Source organism: Antechinus flavipes, chromosome 6 (genome assembly GCF_016432865.1).
Source record: "Antechinus flavipes isolate AdamAnt ecotype Samford, QLD, Australia chromosome 6, AdamAnt_v2, whole genome shotgun sequence".
NCBI classification, from domain to species: domain Eukaryota; kingdom Metazoa; phylum Chordata; class Mammalia; order Dasyuromorphia; family Dasyuridae; genus Antechinus; species Antechinus flavipes.
Window position 1 is genome coordinate 53,599,899 of NC_067403.1, and position 18,326 is coordinate 53,618,224.

Consider the following 18,326-nt stretch of genomic DNA (forward strand, 5'->3'; position numbering starts at 1 on the left):
GGATATTTTCTATAGAGATCAGCAAATTTCTTTCTGAGGGTCTTTTTTTTTTTTTTTTTTTTTTTGACTCTCAGCAAATCACTGCCTAGTTTATAACTTTTAACTTAGAGGAGATAGTTTTATGAATTTTTTCCCTCACAATTTTTCTTCCCTTATAAAAAAGATCTGATACTTTTTGTGGGGGGTGGGGGAGGAAGGGATTGTTGTTGATGTTGATTTCTTTTCTTTCTCTTCCTATTTCCTCCTGGGGGTTGGGCTGGGATGGGGAGCACATTAATTTGGAGGAGAAGTGAGAGAAAGAAGTTTTGATGGTTTTCCACATCCTTTCACATTAGATTGATTTTGTTTAAAAAAAAAAAAAAGATTTGTCTCTGAAACACTTGCAGCTGGAAAAGCTGTATTGTACGTTTATGTGACATCTGGATGCTGAGTCAACCTGAACAGGAAAACCCCAAGGAAAGCTCTTTGGTTTCTTTATAGAGTTTTGTATAAATATCCGGGTGCAATTCATTTTTTTTTTGAAGGTTAGAGCACTTCGGTGCATAGTTTAAATCAGATATAGATAAATGCCAAATCCATTTATTTCCACTTTTATTTCTTGTTTGGCTGAGGATAGGGGAAGTTTTTTTTTTTTTTTCCCTAATTATTATTAACTTCTTTAATGGTGCTGGCCTGGTTAGGTGTGTGAATGCTTCTATTGAAGCTGATTCAGCCCATTTCTTGGAACTGAGATTAATTGTATAGAAAGTTAGATTTATTTTAGGACACCTGCTTCAGCTTCTTGTGAACTGGGGGTAGCCAAGTATGGATTTTTGCTTGCTTTCTCCTGGGAAAAAGGAAAAAACATTATATTCACTAAAGGAATCATGGCTGAGTTTGAATCATTTCCTAAACTTTAAAATGTTGAGGCGGGCGGGTGATGGGGGTGGTGCCGGAGGAAGTACCCAACTCTGAGCGCTGCTGTGTGCCGTGATGCAATTCAGGATCTCTGAATGAGTTTAATTAAGGCTTTCTTCTGGCGCAGGGCCATTGGATCCCGTTCTCTTCCCTATGGGCCTGGCAGGCTCCAGGGATAACGTGGCCTCCCATAATACAGTGCTGCTTGTAAGGGCCCGGCTGCAGTCACCACAAGCTGCCTTCTTTCAGGGACTTGCCTCTTTATTGAGTAGCAGGGATTTTCTTTCCATCGGGACTGGGCTGGGAAGAAAGTAATCATTTCTCTTCTGCTAATTGTTTCTCTTGTTGATTATTGCCTGTACTAAAAAGCCTGCTCGTAGGTCTGTCTAGGCTCCCCAGGTGGGGATGGAGGGAAGGGAGAGGAGGCCGGCTCTGGTTTGTTTTTGGTCTCAGCGGGGTGCTGAGGGCTGGCCTCCCTGCCCTTGGCAGCCGGGAGTGTCTGGAGCAGGGTCCAGTGCAGAGGGCTGCTGCCCAGACGGGCTGGCCGGCAGCTCCGGCCTCCTGCAGGGCCTCTGAGCCATTCGCCCTTATCTGATTGCCTCTTTCCTCCTCTGCCTTCAGTGGGTGCGGGGCTCTGGCAGCCTCAGAGGGATCCTGGCCCAGCCACATCATCTTTCTGAAAATTCATTTCCCTTATTTTCAGAATGGGGACAATAATAGCACTTGGGCATCTCATTGTTCTATCAGGTGGGATTAAGATGCTTTATAGCTTGTGAAAAGCTCTCTATTAACATCAGTTACTTTGCTAGTGGGCAGCCTTTCACCGTCCCCTCGCTCTCCCAGCTTCTGACCCAATCTCTGTCCGCTTTCTTCCCATCTGCAAGGACATATGTCTTGAATGTCACCAGCTTTAGACTTGACCCTAGGGCATTACTTAGGGAGCTGGCAGGAAGCGCTTCCTGTTCCCTTCAGCGCCCAAGGCCTCGTCCTTCCCTGGGGTGAATGTGCACGAACATGTGCAGCGCACCTACGACTGCCGGGGCCGAGGAGCTGCCTGGGGCTGCCCGGTGGGGGGCCAGCCTCGCGGGGCTGGGAAGGACCGTGGCTCTGGGGTGGCCGGAAGGGGAGGAGCCTCCTGTGCGGCCTGGTGCGCAGGAGCTGCTCTGGAGTTCCCAGCGGCAGCGGCAGTCGGACCCTGCAGGGTTTGGTCACGTCCGCTTCGGGAGGCTCATTTAGGGAGGCCTGAGCTCTAAGGTAGGAAGAGAAGCTTCAGCTCGTGGAGGCCCAAATCCCACAGCAGGAGAAGCCCCTCTAAGCAGTGGAGGTTTTGTCCTTACAGAGTCCCCAGGCGGGTGACAGCTCCCTCGGGCAGACCCCCACAAGTTCCCTTCATTTCTGCTCCCCACGGTGTCCCCCTGCAGTGTCCGGCTGCTCAGTAACCCTTTGTTGTTCCCTTCCTTCCCATTCAGTGCTCCGTGAAGAATTGCCGCACGGCCTTCCACGTGACCTGCGCTTTCGACCGCGGCCTGGAGATGAAGACGATCCTGGCGGAGAACGACGAAGTCAAGTTCAAGTCGTACTGCCCCAAGCACAGCTCCGGCAAGAAGCCGGAGGAGGAGGGCGCCGCCGAGGGCGCAGCGGCCGCCGGCTCGCCCCTGGGCCACCTGCAGCCCTTCGAGGGGCTGGCGCAGAACCAGGCCGAGGCCCACCGCGTCAGCCTGCGCAAGCAGAAGCTGCAGCAGCTGGAGGACGAGTTCTACACCTTCGTCAACCTGCTGGACGTGGCGCGGGCCGTGCGGCTGCCCGAGGAGGTGGTGGACTTCCTGTACCAGTACTGGAAGCTGAAGAGGAAGGTGAACTTCAACAAGCCGCTCATCACCCCGAAGAGGGACGAGGAGGACAATCTGGCCAAGCGGGAGCAGGACGTCTTGTTTCGGAGGCTGCAGCTTTTCACCCACCTCCGGCAGGACTTGGAGAGGGTAATAATTGACACCGACACCCTGTAGGGAGCGGCCTAGCCAGCCTCTGCAGTCCTCCCTCGCGCAGAGCGAGCTCTTTCATTTCTTTTCACACCTGCATCCATTTTGTGGCGGGGGTTTCGGGATGAGCTGGGACTCAGAGGGTGTGTCCACGATTGCCCCAAGGGAGAGTAGGAGCCCCTGCGCCCCTCGGGCCTTTCCCGGCCCCTCCCCCTTGCTCTGCGGGTCCCTGGAGCCCGGGGGATGACCAGGGGTCTCCTCAGAGCTTTTCCTTACACTACAGTGGGAGCCGAGGCGCCCATCTGGCCGGGAAGTCTGCCGGACACAGCCGCGGGGCCGCGCAGGGGCGCACTCGCGTTCTTTCCCCTGCTGTAGCCGGCTCCGCTTCTCGGCTGCCCGGACGAGGAAGGAGGGGACGAGGAAGGAGGGAGAGGGTCCCGGGCAGGGAGGGAGGCGAGAACAGGCGGCCTGGGGCTAGTGAGGAGTTGGGAACCCCCTTAATGCTTAGTGTCATTATAAACAGGATTCGCCCACTGCATGCGTGGATGTTTGAATGCTACACATAGCGGCTAGCCCCTCACCTGCGACGGGCGCCCCTCCTAGGGCCGAGGGCGGCCCGTGCCCGGCGGGCGCTCTCCCCGCCGCTTTCCCTGGGCTCCGAGAGAGGCGGGGAGAGCCGGGCCGGGCGGGTTGCATGAAGAAGCTGAGGCAGGCCCACCCCCTCGGTGCCAGAGCGGCCAGCCTCCTGCTTTCCGGGCCAGCTGGTGTCCTTGGGAGGCTTAGGCAGCGGAAAGGTGACCCAAGAGTGAGAGAGAGTCGTAGGGGCGGCGAGTCCCGACCGAGGCCCCCATGCCATCTGGGGTGGCCCCCAAGGTGGGCCAGCTCCTGTCGGCTTGGGGGCCCCGTCCCTGAGTCAGCCCGGGGAGGCGGGAAGGGGGCCGGTGTTTGGACCTCTCCGGCATGATCCCGAGAGCAAGGAGGGATGTTAGCGTGAGACGCGGGAAGCCGCCAGGCCAGGACCCCCGGGCTGTAGGCTGGGAGCATGAGCCACTCGCTGTCAGCTAGTCCTTGGGAGGAGAAGGAGGTGAGAACCCCAATGTTTGGCTTGTATCTGTCTTACAATCACCACAAAATAAAATTACAGAAAATGCTTGTGGTGTATTGCCTTCTTCCTGTTCCTGAGTTACTCAGCAGGTGAACACTCATATATGATGAAATTCTAAACACCCTCTTTTGGAGTCTTCAGTGTTACTTTTTAAAGTGGAATGTCACCGAGGATAACCGGCCAATCAGGCCCACAAGAGTCAGGGTTCATCTTGAATTCCTGGCGGTTTGCATGTTTACGGGATTAAAGATCCTGAGAGACTTGAGGGACTTTGAGGCTGACAGTTATACATCAGTTGATCAGAATGGAAAAAAAAACCCTAGGTTTTTCAAATATCAGTCCCGGGGCAAACTAGAATGGAGGCTTTTCAAAATCTGAAAATCAAGCACTAACGGCCCCAGCCGCATTCGTCCCTGGTTATTAAAAACAGGAGAGCTGTCATCTGTCTGCTAAAAACGGGGAAGCAAGCAGATGAACTCCTAGGATGGAGTTTTGTTAGGCAAATCTTTGTGGTGTTTTTTCAGTTAGGAGCTCTGTGTTTAATGGTAGCCCAAGTTAAATGTGTTTCAACTCCCGGAGTCCATTTGAACGTGATAGTAGCATTTCATACCAGCTCGGCGAGGGCTGTGCCTGTGGACGTCCGCGTAGGGTGTTGGCCGCCATAGCCCACGGTCACCTCCCGCACCCCAGCAGGAGCAGGCCGGGGTTCCCCTCGTGGTCGCCCTCGCTGCAGCTCACACTCGGGCAGCCACGCGCAGGCCCTTTGGACCAGTAGTCTCGTGGTGATTGCCCCGTGGAGGAGTCTGGTTCTTTTGAAGGAGATGCAGACACGAAGCAGGAGGCCACGGTTGTGTTTTCACAGAGTGAGCGGCGAGTGAGCGACTGGAAGGAGGCTTTATCTGGATCTGTCGCTTACCAAGTAGACGATCTCACCGTTTGATGATTCTTTTTTCCGGCTCAGGGACGTCTTCTCGCAGACAGAGCGCTCGCTCAGCAAGCCTGGGATGCCTTCACCCTGCGCGCGCTCGCTCGGAGCTTGGGCTCCAGGCTGGCTGAGCGAGGCCGAGCTGGAGCTCCCCTCCGGAGTCTCCCTGTCCCTTCCTCCAGCCTCTTCTTGTTGGCTGGGGACATTTGTGTTTGAGGACGGAGAGGGAGGAGAAGAAGAGCAGTCAGGGAGAGACTTGGGGCAAGTCAGGAAAAGCAAGAGAGGGGAGCCAGGTCTTGTGGGAAGGATGGAGAGCTAAGGCCCTCCCCACCAGCACACAGACGGATCTGATCTCCTGCCCTATGCACGGCACCGTTCCAGGGGCTCGTAGGGGCAAGCAGAGAGAGAAAAGGTCAGGGTGAAGATGCGGTTTCACCCGAGAAGTTTGTAGTTTAGAACAGGATGGAATATTGACAATTAGCAATACTCCATCCCACGGATAATGATGAAGCACGGGATGAGTGCCTTCGAGTGAGAGACTAAGTTTGGTGACATGTGAAGGTTATTGGAAGCTTCCCGGAGCAGGTAGCATCTGAAAGGATGAGGAGGGAAATTCAAACACAGGGATCAGAGATGTGAAGGCGCAGCTTATGTTTGGAAATAGAGAGGATTTCTTGCTGAGTTTCTGAAGATTTTGATGGATTATGGTAGTAAAGCTCAGGGCAAATGTTAGGTCGAGGCACATTAAACTCCTTCAGAGGTTCATTGTTATTCTTGAAAATTACATAGGCCCTTCTCTTCTGGCCACTTTCTGTAGTCTGGTTTATCACAGGGTAATAAGTGTGGGAATAAAGGAGAGGGAAGATTTATAGCAACTTCAAATTTAGCAGCTGAGTTCTTCACGTTTGGTGGGGGCGGGGGCTGGAGAGAAGAGGGGACTGGATATTGTAAAGATTAACAAATAGGAAAAATTCTGTCTAAGAGGATTGTGGTCATCTGCATTCTCTGTAGCTACCATTTTCTATGGTAATTTCCAGAAATATAGCTACTTATATAGGATCTCACTAACTACACACAATTTAAATGTGATAACCTTTACAGATCATCCCAAGTCAGAGAACTTGTGTATATAGCCTCTCTCTTAAGCAAAAGATGTCTTCTCCTGATGCCATTTACATTTATGCTTCTCTTCCTCAAAGGGCTTTGATTCCTACTGCTTCTTAAGCTTTATTCCCAAATCTCACGTATATTTTTATAGGGCTTACAAACCTTTTACATTTATCTTTTGAGACTCTTAATATTTACTAGGATTTTTTTTTTTTACAAAGAACTTTAAATTATTAATTTTACCTAGAATTATGGTTGTGACAGAAGAAGCATACTTTTAATCAAGGCTAGTTATGCTTAAGTGATATAACTCATTTTTTACTGGTGGGACTGATTCTTCTTACTCATACACATATGTGTGTGTGTGTGTGTATGTGTGTGTGTGTGTGTGTGTATACACACACATACATATATACACATTCTCAACAGATATATATATGTGTGTATATATACATACACACATATACACATACACACACATATATACATATGTATAAACGTACACAGACGTGTGTGTATATTTAATTAAGAGGATTCCCTAAAAGTAACTTGAGGCAGATTTAGGGGAAAAGCCATTATTTGTTTATTTGAATTTTTAAGGGCCTGACAGTCAGTGAGAAGGTTATTTGCTGGAGATCAGGAAATCACACCGTAACTGAAACGTGAAAAACAGTCATCTCCTTTCTCTCCATGATGCACTCATGTGAACTTGCTACTAAGAAGTCCTTGGCCCAAGTTCAGAGAATTCTAAGTAGAATAACAAAGGGGCAGAATGATCTGATTATTGGTCATAAGCCATGACATAATGACTCAACATTATCACTTCAGATGAGCTTTAGGAGACGTGCCTACATACTACAGAGCATCCCAGATGAATATTTTTATGCAATTTACATTAGCATCGTAGGATCGAATGGCAAGGTCTGTAACCTTTGAGTTACTCTGGCCATTTAAATCGAGTAGTTGGAGGAAGTCGTTTCCAGAATCAGATGAGCAGCCTTGTAGGAGCGTGAGTGAGTAAAGTGAGGAGGATGAACACAGGATTGCCTTGTCTTGTACCCGCTGCTATACAGGCTTACTGAGGGGCCAGGGCTGGTGTGATGGAGATTGCAGCGGAGGAAGGGCTTTGAAACATTTTCCCCTGAAAGGTTTAATGTCAGTGACTGTGCTGCAGGTTCTGTAAGAACTTAGGGAGCAGTATGTTAAACATGGAATGGTTTTAAAATAAATCAGTTCTCCCAGTCACAAAGTGAACGTCGCTAGCCAAGGTCTGCTCCTTTTCCACTTGTAGCTCTAAAGGGCCACTAGAGGTAAGGGTTTAAAAGCTGGGGGACCAATCCCAGGGTGTGCAGTGCTGCAAGGCTGAGGAAGTCCAGTGAGGGGGATTTGGAACCAGACATCAATAGGGGGTATTTGATTTGTGACCGAGTCCGATGGCTGAGCCCAGGAATTGGGGGTGGGGTGGAGGGTGGGGAGGCTTCTCTTAATAAGACTCTTGGCACTTGGATGTGCTTCTCAGTGGCTAACAAAGGAACCAGGAGGAGAACAAGGTAGCATTATCTCCTCCGTTGCCCAAGTAATGTGCTTGGACACATAGAGCTGGAATGTCTTGTGTGGCAAATTGCTGGCAAAGCTGGAGGTAAGACCCCCTGTGTTCTGACCTGTTATGGTATGTGAGCACGCCGGCAATCTCACACCTGTAAGCATTGCTTAGATCCCTGGCCCTTAATGGAGAATCCAGTAGGCGATGCACAGGGGCATCTTGTTTGTGGGTTCCTTCTCAGGCACCCCCAACCCTATAACTGTCTTAGTCTCGTTGGGTCTCAGCGTGCTGGCCAAGCGGACATTGGGCGCCTTGGTGCTAGATTTTTAGCTTCGAAACTTTTAGAGAGCTCTGAAAATGGAGATAGCAGGAAAGGGAAAAGAGTCCTTTGGCAGTTGGAGGGCGGTCCTGGTGTACTAACCTTCAAGGTTCCGTGATCCTGTACCTGAAGTCTTTCCAAGTGTGGTGATGGCCTGGGATGGGGGACGGTAGGAGGCAGGATACGTACTCATTAGTGCTTTGAGGGCCCTTTCCACAGTCTAGTTCCCCTCCCCAGCTGTGTTCTGCTGCCTGAGCAGAGGGAAATGAGGGGGAACCAGTGCCAGCAGCCCAGGAGGGTTTTTCCAGAGTGATTAGAGTGCCTTTTAAAAATGTAAAGCCTTTAGTGTCACCCCTTTGTTCTGGCAGGCAATCTTGCAATCCTCGTTAGTGCTGCAGGAAAATGTTCCTGATAGTCTGTTCTGTCTGCATTCTAGGTTCGGAATCTCACGTACATGGTGACTCGCAGGGAAAAGATGAAACGGTCTGTGTGCAAGGTCCAAGAGCAGATATTCAATCTTTACACTAAGCTTTTGGAACAAGAAAGAGTTTCAGGTATGTATGAAAGCCCTCAGAGTTCCAGAAGCCTGCCCGATAGAAATTTTCTCTATCCTGTGGTAAGAATCTGTCTTAGAATTGAGACTTTTTATATTTAAAGTAAAGATTTTGGTGCAGGAAAGTGATCAAACTTGGTAGAAAATTGACAAAATTTAAAAAAATTAATCTTTGGGGTTTTAATCTTTAATGGATATAGTCAATATATTTCTTTTTGTTCTTATCTAGATTTCAGGAATCCCATATGCTTTGATGGGAAAGTTTATTTGGGTTCTTTGGTAATCTTATGTTTTATTTTATGCATTGAAAACACTGTGTGTAGGACTCCATAGATTTTGCTAGATTGTCAGAGGGATCCATAACATGAAAAGAATTGAGAACCCCTGTTCTAAAGGTTTCTGTTCTTTTCTTCATTCTGCTTAAGACAAGTCAGAGGTAATTTTACATGGGCATTTATTTGAGTAAGCCTGGCTTGTAGCACATGGCCATCTTACTGACACATTTAAAACTGAAGTCAAAACTGTGACTAATGCCAACATTATTGAGTACTGCACAGCAAAAGGTGCCTAATGGTGATCTGAGTATTTCTCTTCTACCCTGCTCCCTGAGAGGAAAGGGACATATTAATTGGATTAATGATGTTGTCACCCACACTCTCAAAGTATTGGCATTTAGTAGTATTAATTTAATAGCAAAATTTGACTTTTCCTTCCCCAAAACTAACACCTTGTAGATATTTCTGGCTTTGTTCGTTAGCAAAGGATGTATTTTAGCTGTAAAACTTAAAAGTGACATTCCTTTAACTAGGGTAGCTTATATAAAAGGGGGGTCTGCCTCGCTGTGTAAACTTATGCTCCATTGCTGTATATAGAATATCATTCCAGGTTCTGAGGGAAAGGGAGGTCCAGATAAGATATTGTCCCTGTCTTCTAGTAGGTGATAAATAACAGATAATTTTAATACATGTTTTAGGATGCTCATATTAGAGAGTTGCAAAACAAAGTGATGATTTAGATACTAGAAGAGTTTTAATGAGGGGAGCTAAAAGGTGGGAGGTGATAAGGTATTTGAATTCAGCTTTAAAGGGTGAATAGGAATTAACTGGCAAAGAAGGAAAGGAAAAGACTTTTAAGGCTTAGGGAAGAGTATTCACGGAATCATAGTAACTGGCAGGAAAACTCAAGTATATCTGGGGAATGAGATTAGTTGTTTGATAGGAGTATAGAATTCAGGTTCTACATGACACAGAGCTCTACAAGTAGCATGGCACCAGACTGTGAAAGGCCAAGCAATAAGCAAAGATATTTGGATTTTAGGGAGCTGGCAATCAATGGGAAGCCACTAAAGATTTCTGAAAAGAATGAGTGACCTGACCACATCTGAGCCCAAGAAAAATGATTTCTTTGACATGAAGAATATACAGTGATCCCTTTCACACTTGGGGGCTTAGGGTTGTAGGGCCTCTGTGATCTGGAAAACCAACATCAAATTTTGTAGCCTTCTCTCTGGACCAGAGAAGAAGTCTGAATTTTCTTTTTCTTTTGTGGGATGTTTATAGTATTTTACTGTAAATTTGGAGTTGATTACACAATCCTATATATTTTGGGCATCTCTGAATTTCTAAACTATTTCTGCTGGCCTTTGTGTGCTGTCTGTGGCCTCTGCAAACTCTTTCCAAATTTCCTATTCACTTTCTTATGCCAACTCACTATATAGCAAAACTGTGATGGGGAAAGTCATGCTGTGGAAGGAATAACTATCGGAAGAGAGAAAGTAGAGGTGGAGAAGACTTAGGATATCCCTTAGAGAGTATCTAATCCCATCTCTCTCATTTGACTGATGAGAAAACAAGTCCAAAAAGGTAAAATTATTTTCATGAGATAAATAGCAAGTTAATGATAGAATCTGAAGTAGATCCCAAATCATAAACTCCTAGGCCAAAGGTACTTTTCATCATACCACACTTCTCCCAGTGGGTTAAAAAGACTCCTTGTTTGGGGCAAAACAAGTGATTAACAGCTAGATTGTTGGTAACACAAATGGATCTACTGACATATACCAAAAATATGGTATATTTGACTTTTTTTGATTTGGGAGAAATTAATTTTAATAGCTTAATAATGAAGGAAGCCAGATTGTGTATTATGTTAGGGAGAGGATGGGAAGTCAGAAAGTGGAGGTATTAGGTATAAATGACATAAAGTTTAGTGAAAATGATAGGAAAGAAGGAATAGATGGGTAAAAGAAAAGCTCTTTTAAGACTGAAAAGACTTGATCAGAGTTGGAGGATAATGATTAGGAACCATTGGAGATTGGGATCAAAGAACTGATAGGAAAGAAAGGGATTCACCTGAGTGAATGTAGATCTATCTTGTGACCAGAGGAAAGGAGAAGAGATGGGTGATAATATTGGAGAGTTTAAGTAGAAGAGAATTTGAACTGAGTTGGTAAGAGAATAGCCTCAATCTTGAATGAAATTAGAGATGAAGGATGAGGATTCACAAGTTGGAAATGGCTCGTCAAAGGGGCAAAGGATCCTAGAGTAAGTAATAACAAATGAAACGTTGGATTTAAGGATGAGTATGGAAGTAAGTGAGACTAGAGTTAGGAGAAGAGAGAGACGAGACAGATCCTAGAAATCCACAGTTAGGATAAAAACTAGGTTTATAGAAGAATTAAGTGTAGAAATTGGAGATTGTGGTCAAAGTGGAATTTAAAAATTTTGGATCTTGGAGGTAGTATTGTTCTAAAATAAGTTGAGATCTAAAGTATTTCCATACTAGTAATATGGAGAGGTTGTTGGAAATAAGATTAAGGAATTATATGATCAGGTTCTTAGAGGAGTTGTTAACATGAATTCCACAGGGATGTTGACTGGAAAAGGATAGAGAAGAAAATTGCAAAATATGCTTTAAAACTACTCATAAAACACTGAATATTTTGAGGTAAAGGCCACTAGAGTAGAGAATGAGATCAAATCAGAAATTATATCAAACATTGGTTATTGGTAAAAGAGTGACATTGGGGCACCATTGGGAAGCAAGAAATACGCTAGTCCCTTCTCTTGGCTGAGAGTTGGAAAGAGGAGGTGGATGGCCTCCAATGGAGAAAATTGTAAGGAAAGTGGTATTCCGAAGATAGTCTTGTTTTAGTTGAAGCTAAAAGGGAACTATGAGTTGGAAAATCTAAGGTGGTTTGTTGAGATTAAAGCAAAAATTTCCAAGGATAGAATGGAATGGGCTACGCAGTAGACAAAGTGAACTAGAATGGGTTTTGTTGAAATATTAAATATAATTTTATTTTATATTTTGCTCTTGTATGCCTATGTAAATAACCCTCATATAAGAGTCTGATTTAGAGACCACTCCTTTTACTCCAGCAGATACTTAGCTGCCCCAATTGTCTCTCAGCATTTGTATTAGTAGAGGGCTTTTTGTCACTATTGTTAAGTATTAAAAGAGTGAGTGATTGCCTATAAAAAAAACACTTGTAAAATACATTTTCATCTGATTTCATTTAAGAGTCATTTTTCATGGCTATTGTAGGCAGCTTTTCACATTTCATAGCTTGGGTTATTAATAGGGCAAGGGAGGCTTATAACTAGATTAGTACGTGTTTTCAAACAGTCTTGCAATATAGTTGTCTGTATTCAGGAGTGCTTCAATATATTACACATTGAAGAAGAGGAAAACACATTTTTACTTCACTCTGAGGTAAAAACCCATGCTGGTTATGCTTGAAAAGTACATTACCTCTAGTCTAGGATATTGCGGAGAGTGAAGCATAAATGCTTCTGGACACTTTTTTTTTCCCATTTTACTTTCACATCTTCAGTCCACTAGGCATATATAATTAAAGGAAAACAAAAGAAAAAGTGCCCAGACTCCCAAGAAAATCAAGAACCAGCACTTCTTAGTGCAGAGATTTCTTATACTTTTTTGTTTGATGGAACCCTTTGACAGTTTTGTAAAACCTGCAAAACTGTTCTGGAAATGCTTCAGAGTTCCTATGGGAATTCAAAGAAAGTCAATTATAAGAAAACAGAGGTAAAAACCTCCCCCCCCAAAAAAAAACCCCAAACCCAAAATAAAACCAACTAAATTCAGGTTAAAACTTATAGACCAAAAACAAAGCAGCTGGTTCACTACTTGGGCTTCACTCAGGGAGCCTGATGAAAGCTGGGACTGTGTTAGGCAGAATCAGTCTGCTGAACAGGCAGGGAACCTTCAAAGCGGACCACAGTGCTTCATTAGCAGGGTGAGGCGATCGAGAGGCTGTGGAAGGTGGTCCCTAGAACCAGCTGCACTTGTCTTCTGGGTCCTTGTGTCCCGACACTCCCAGAAGACTAGAGCCGGGGCCCCTGTGTCCCGACACTCCCAGAAGACTAGAGCCGGGGCTCCTGTGTCCCGACACTTCCAGAAGACTGGAGTCGGGGTCCCTGTGCACTGATCACATTAGTAGAGGGAGCTTCCTGAGGAGGAGACAGTTTGTTGTACCGGTGAAATCCAGCCAGCCAAAATAGATCGGGCTTCTCCTAAAAGACCTGGGGGCTGGGACGTCTGATTTAAGATGTTTCTCTTTTCTCTGATGACAGTTCAGTTAAGGAAACATTTGGCAGGGTTCAGCTGGTTGGTTGTAGAGTTAGAATCCAGTTATCACCAAGATTTGGTCCTGGGAGGGAGCAGACATGTCCAGAATGAGCAGCTCTGACCCAGCACTGAGTTGGGTCCTACCTGCAGAATCAGCTAGCTTCTCCTCTGAGTTAGGCAGCCCTTGGAGCAGATGGGTAGAGCGGCAGGGGCGTCTTGGACACGGAGGCGGGTGATGGGGTACGCCAAGGGCTCTGTGGCTAGGAGAGGATGGACTTTATCCCATTGAGGGGAGAACAGAAGGACAACCAGAGGCGAGCAATTGAGTATTACTGAGGACTCTGTGATTAATTCTGTTTTGTTTTGTTCCCCCTTTGCCCCCCGCCCCCAATGCCCCCATTTTTCCTATTTGTTCACATGCCGTATGAAGATGGATTTGTGTCAAAGCCTGCAAGATTGATGCAGAGACAAATCTTACGATCTTAATAACATAACCCAAATGGAGCGGTTAGGATTGAATACATCTTCAAAGTCTGTCGCTTGGATCACCTATGAGTGTCTAAAAGGATGCTCCTTACCTTATAAATCAAGTTAAATTACCATTATGTGTGAGGGGGAAAATGACGGTGTTTATCCCTTGAGAAGGTAGTTGTTTGAGGTGAGCTTGTCTGAGTTGCAGCTATTATAGAAAATGGGGTAGAGCCATGCTTTTATGCAAATTAAACTTGAGGAGAATCTGAAGGTAGGTCAGCTTCTCTCTTTTGCTATGAAAATTTGTTTTTTTTTTTTTTTTTTTTACTTTAAAAAATAAGGGCTTTCCGTCTGCTCGACAAAAGTGGGTGGGAGAGTTGTAATATAGGCATTTGTTGCCAAGTTGGGTTTTTTTTTCTTCTGGACCGGCTTCTGACTTAATCTTTTGCCATTTCTTGTTTTTAGGTGTGCCTTCTTCCTCTTGCTCCTCCTCCTCACTGGAAAACATGCTTTTATTTAATAGTCCTTCGGTGGGTCCCGACGCCCCCAAGATCGAGGACCTCAAATGGCACTCGGCTTTTTTCAGGAAGCAGATGGGCCCCTCCTTGGTCCGCTCCCTGAAGAAGCCGCCCAAGCGCCCTCCGGGGGGGCCCGAGAGCGAGGGCCGGTCCCTGATACAGGAGGCCGACCTCAGCTGCAGACGGGAAGGGGCCGACGTCCCCGAGGCCTTCTTGGACTTTGAAAAGACCCTTGCCGAAGCCCAACAGAAGAACGGCCTGGTGCTGTCGGACCACCAGAAGAGGAGGGACAATCGCTCCCCGTGCGAGCTCATTAAAGGGGACCTCAAACCTCCCAGACAGACCCCCAAGCCTCTGAGGCCCGCGGACCCGACTCAGAGGCCGGCCGAGAACAAGAGGGCCGCGAACCCCCCCGGGATGGGGCCCTCGGCCCCAGGCACGCGGAAGGACTTAGTGCCTAAATGCAACGGGTCTCTGGTCAGAATTAGCTGTAACCGGACCGCAGCCAAAGTGCCTACCACGCCTGCCAGCCCAGGAAAGAACTGGGGGGGGTTCCGAATTCCAAAGAAGGGGGAGAAGCAGCAGCAGGGGGAGGCCCCCGAGGAGGCCTGCCGCCCGCACCCCGCCTGCCCCTACTTGGGGGTGGCCAGGGCTGCGCCCAAGGAAAGGGCCCGCAGCAAGCTAAAGCCGGACAGCGAGAACGACGGGTACCTCCCCGACGCGGAGATGAGCGACTCGGAGAGCGAGGCGTCCGACAAGTGCCGGCAGCAGCGGCTCGGCGCCAACGGCACCATCCCCCGCAGGACGGACATCATCAGGAGGAGCATCCTCGCCTCCTGATGCGGGGACGGCCCGAGACACGGGGGCAACAGGGTCGCCGCCGCCCGCCGAGGACGCCCGCGGGCCGGCGGCCGGTGTGGGAGAGGGGGCGTCCTCCCGGCCCACGCGCGGGGTCGGGGGCGTCCGGAGCTGTACAAACATGTTTACTTGCACTGGGGACAACAGGTTTTGTTTTGTTTTTTCTTCAAAGTCATTTATAACTCATTGTTGTGAGAAGTTTAAATGTTCTTTTTTCCAACTCGTTGAGGAAATACGAGAGTAGATTTTGTCCGAGACGCTGCTAGAGCCGGAACCCTGAGTCAAACACTAAGAATGAAATAGGTGAGAGAAGGGCCAGGTTCTCGGCGGTCCTGCTCAGCCCCGCTCGCCCGCCCCGATTCGCCCAAAGCACAAACTCTTGATTCCCTGTGTGTACAAAGTCAGAACATAGTCCTTGAAAAACTGTCACGCGCCACGGCGTCGCCCATTAAACTACTTTTCCTGGATGTCGGCCGCCCTCGCGGTCCTCTCTGTGCTCTGGCCCAGAGCCGCGCCGCGGGACCGGCCGCTCCGGGGCAGCTGGCGGGGGCCGGCCTCGCCGGGGGAGCGCCCGCGTCGAGGGCTCCGGACGGCCGCCCTCGAGGCTGCGCGCCCCCGCCAGCGCAGCTTTGTGTAGGGGTAGAAGGGCACCCGAGGCCCCGTTGGCTCATCGTCCTCCCGACATTCCACCTCCCCCACCATTATCCCCCAGCTGGGCCGGAGCTCCCGTGGCAGTTGAGCTTCCTGCAGGACTGTGCTAAGATCTGGCAGGAGTGGTGAACTCTAAAAGGCCTGGCAATCAGGTTTGCACTAATGGTTTGTGTTGGGGAATCCAGGCTTCCAACACTAAAGGATTCCTTTGAAAATAATAATTATAATAATAAAAGGACCTAGATAAATAGGTTAAATATACATATCTATATTTTTGAAAACAAAAAAATAAAATAAAAATAAAAAGGCAATAAGTTGCAGTTAGCTCTTCATTCAGACCTATGCAGGAAAGAGACTGCATTCTGTCCTGAAATAGATTTTGTAGCTGACAAGAGCTGATACTAATTCATAAGTTGGACTTTGTAATTGCAAATGGCAATAACTAGTAAGTAAATTATCAGCAATAATAATAAATTTAGCATTTCATTTGAGTAACGTTTTCTTTTTTGCACTCGGTACAGTGCATATGTAACAAGACAGTGGGTAGTGTTAGGGTCATGTAAATTTTCTTTGGAATTCAGTGTACTCGTAAGTCAAATTCAGAGAAGGAAAGTTTAAATAGCAACAAGGCTTAGAAATTATGGGCATTTGGAACAAGCCTTGCTTTCTCCCCGCCCCCAATCCCAGCCACTTACCCCAAGACTGCTCCTAACGATATCAATCTCAGTATTCACATTTTTAATTCATGTACACATCTGCCTCCATTGGGCAGGATGCAAAACTCTGATATTTTAAATGATTAAATTCTGCAGTTAACTTCTAAGTCTTCCAGATGGTTGTCAACAAAAAAGGCATATTGAATTACATCTTGCTATGCAAGTTATCAAATGCATCCCCATTGTGTTACATTTTCAGACTGTCTTAACTTTCCAAGTATATTTTAATAGATAATTGGGGAAGGGGGGGAGCTGGATAACCTAAATTTAGATTGACTTGAATTGTTCTTGAAATACAGGGGATGAGGGGTGGGGGTGGGAGGAGCTTCCTTTTAACAAACTCATGTATTGATAAGCATGTTGTTACAGATTTCTGAGGGTTTTGGTGAATTGGAATTTTCTGTTCACTCTTAGGGTGAGTGACTTAAAGCAGGTTGTTTTCTTTTGCATATGAACATAAACCCTTTCCTGGAAAAAGGAGAAGGTAGATTCTATAGTTGACTTAACTTTTGACTACAGCAACATCTCTGGGTGAAGGCTGAATATGTAGAGGGATAATTTGAAAAGCCATAGAAAGAAAACCTAAATTTGATGCTAGTAATGACCTCTCACCATTTTAAGAGGTACCAGATTCATTTGCACTATTATGAATGCTAGTTTTGTGCAGAAATAATGCCTTATCTGTTTTATTCCCCATGTTTAGGTTGAAAAGCTTTCAAATGTTCCCAAGTTATGCTGAACCAAAAAACTAAAAAAAACAAAAAACAAAAACAAAAACAAAAAACAAAAAACAAAAAAAGGAAAAAAAAAAAAAAGGAAAGAAAAAGAAAAACCACAAAAAGCTACCCCACGCTTTAAAAAAAAATTCCTGCCCCAAACTGCAAAATGGTATAGAGCACGAATTTATAGCAGTATAAGCTGTGCAAGTTAGTTTCATGCCATGCTGGGTGTACTCTGTTGAGGAAGAATCCCCAAATATGGCAGTGGCTAACCCAAATCACCCTTCATGCATTCTGTTGGTATAAAAACCATTTAACAAGGCCCCATCCTTCCCCTCAGTTTTACCTTTCCTCGTGCATACTGACCAAGAAATATCTTTCATTATGATCAGTGTATTACGTCAAATGTAGGCTAGTTAAACTTTTGTAAAGTTGCCTGGAATGTCATTTGTTAGGTTATAAACAAAAACAGAAATCTAAATGAAGGGTTATATATGTCATGTACAAAACTTATTTTAAAATGGACAAATCTGTCATTACATTTGTAATCCTTGTACAGAAAATTTTTCACTATGTGCCTAGCTTGGTGTCCATTCAGCTAAAATTTACAAAAAAAAAAAAGGTGCATGAAGAGAAAATCAGAAATTAAAGTATATGTAGAGATGACTATTTTATATTACATGGCCCAATCCTGTATTTATTATTTCTCTTCCCCTCCTCCCTCCTCCTTTCCCTTTTGGAAGTATTTATAAAATTAGTTGAAAACAGCTGTATTTTTTTTTGTTGTTGTTGTTGAAATATTTAGTAGAATTGTGCCTTTTTGTCTGTATGTGAATAAATGCTGTACATTTTGCAATACATTTGAAGTGTTCCACTTGGAAATTTGCTTTTGTTGTATCTTGATGGGGGTTTATTGCTTAGCAACCTTGAATCAGAATTACATTGTCTGTGGCCTTTTCTAATCAGCACAATGACTATCTCCCAAGTAAAACTGGGGAAGATATGGAAAGAAATGCTTGAAATATTTCAGGGAATTTACTTATTAGCATAGTTGGGTAATTAATACCTTCCACGGCCTGAATTTCTGGCTCTTGTCTCAGAACAAGGAGCGAGATTTACCTTGTATCCTTTCATTTGGAGTTGTTGATGCTGCCGGGTTTCTGAGTCAGAACAGCTTCTCTCTTTCAGCACAACAAATAGGAATCTGAAAATGATTTTGCTGGATTCTGACACAGGGAAAAAACCGCAAGGAGATTTTGGCCATTCATTTTGGACTTCCGTTGAATCGGTGGCCTTCCTCTGAATGTCGACACTTCCTGAAAGCTGTGAAATTAATTCCTGGAAGAGCTAGGACTAGGATTCAACCTTAGGACTC

The 18,326-nt window shown here is 46.0% G+C and overlaps 1 protein-coding gene across 7 annotated transcripts in view; it reads left to right on the top strand.

Moving 5' to 3' along the window:
• The window catches only part of JADE1 (jade family PHD finger 1), a 78,424-nt gene extending 60,613 nt beyond the window's left edge, over nt 1–17,811 (top strand). For all 7 annotated transcript variants that reach the window (XM_051965359.1, XM_051965362.1, XM_051965358.1 and 4 more), the window contains 3 exons: nt 2,367–2,876; nt 8,312–8,429; nt 13,955–17,811. In XM_051965359.1, coding sequence (XP_051821319.1) covers nt 2,367–2,876; nt 8,312–8,429; nt 13,955–14,847 — 1,521 coding nt within the window. In that variant the 3' untranslated portion in view covers nt 14,848–17,811. The remainder of the gene's footprint in view (nt 1–2,366; nt 2,877–8,311; nt 8,430–13,954) is intronic.
• The last annotated feature ends 515 nt before the right edge of the window (nt 17,812–18,326 follow it).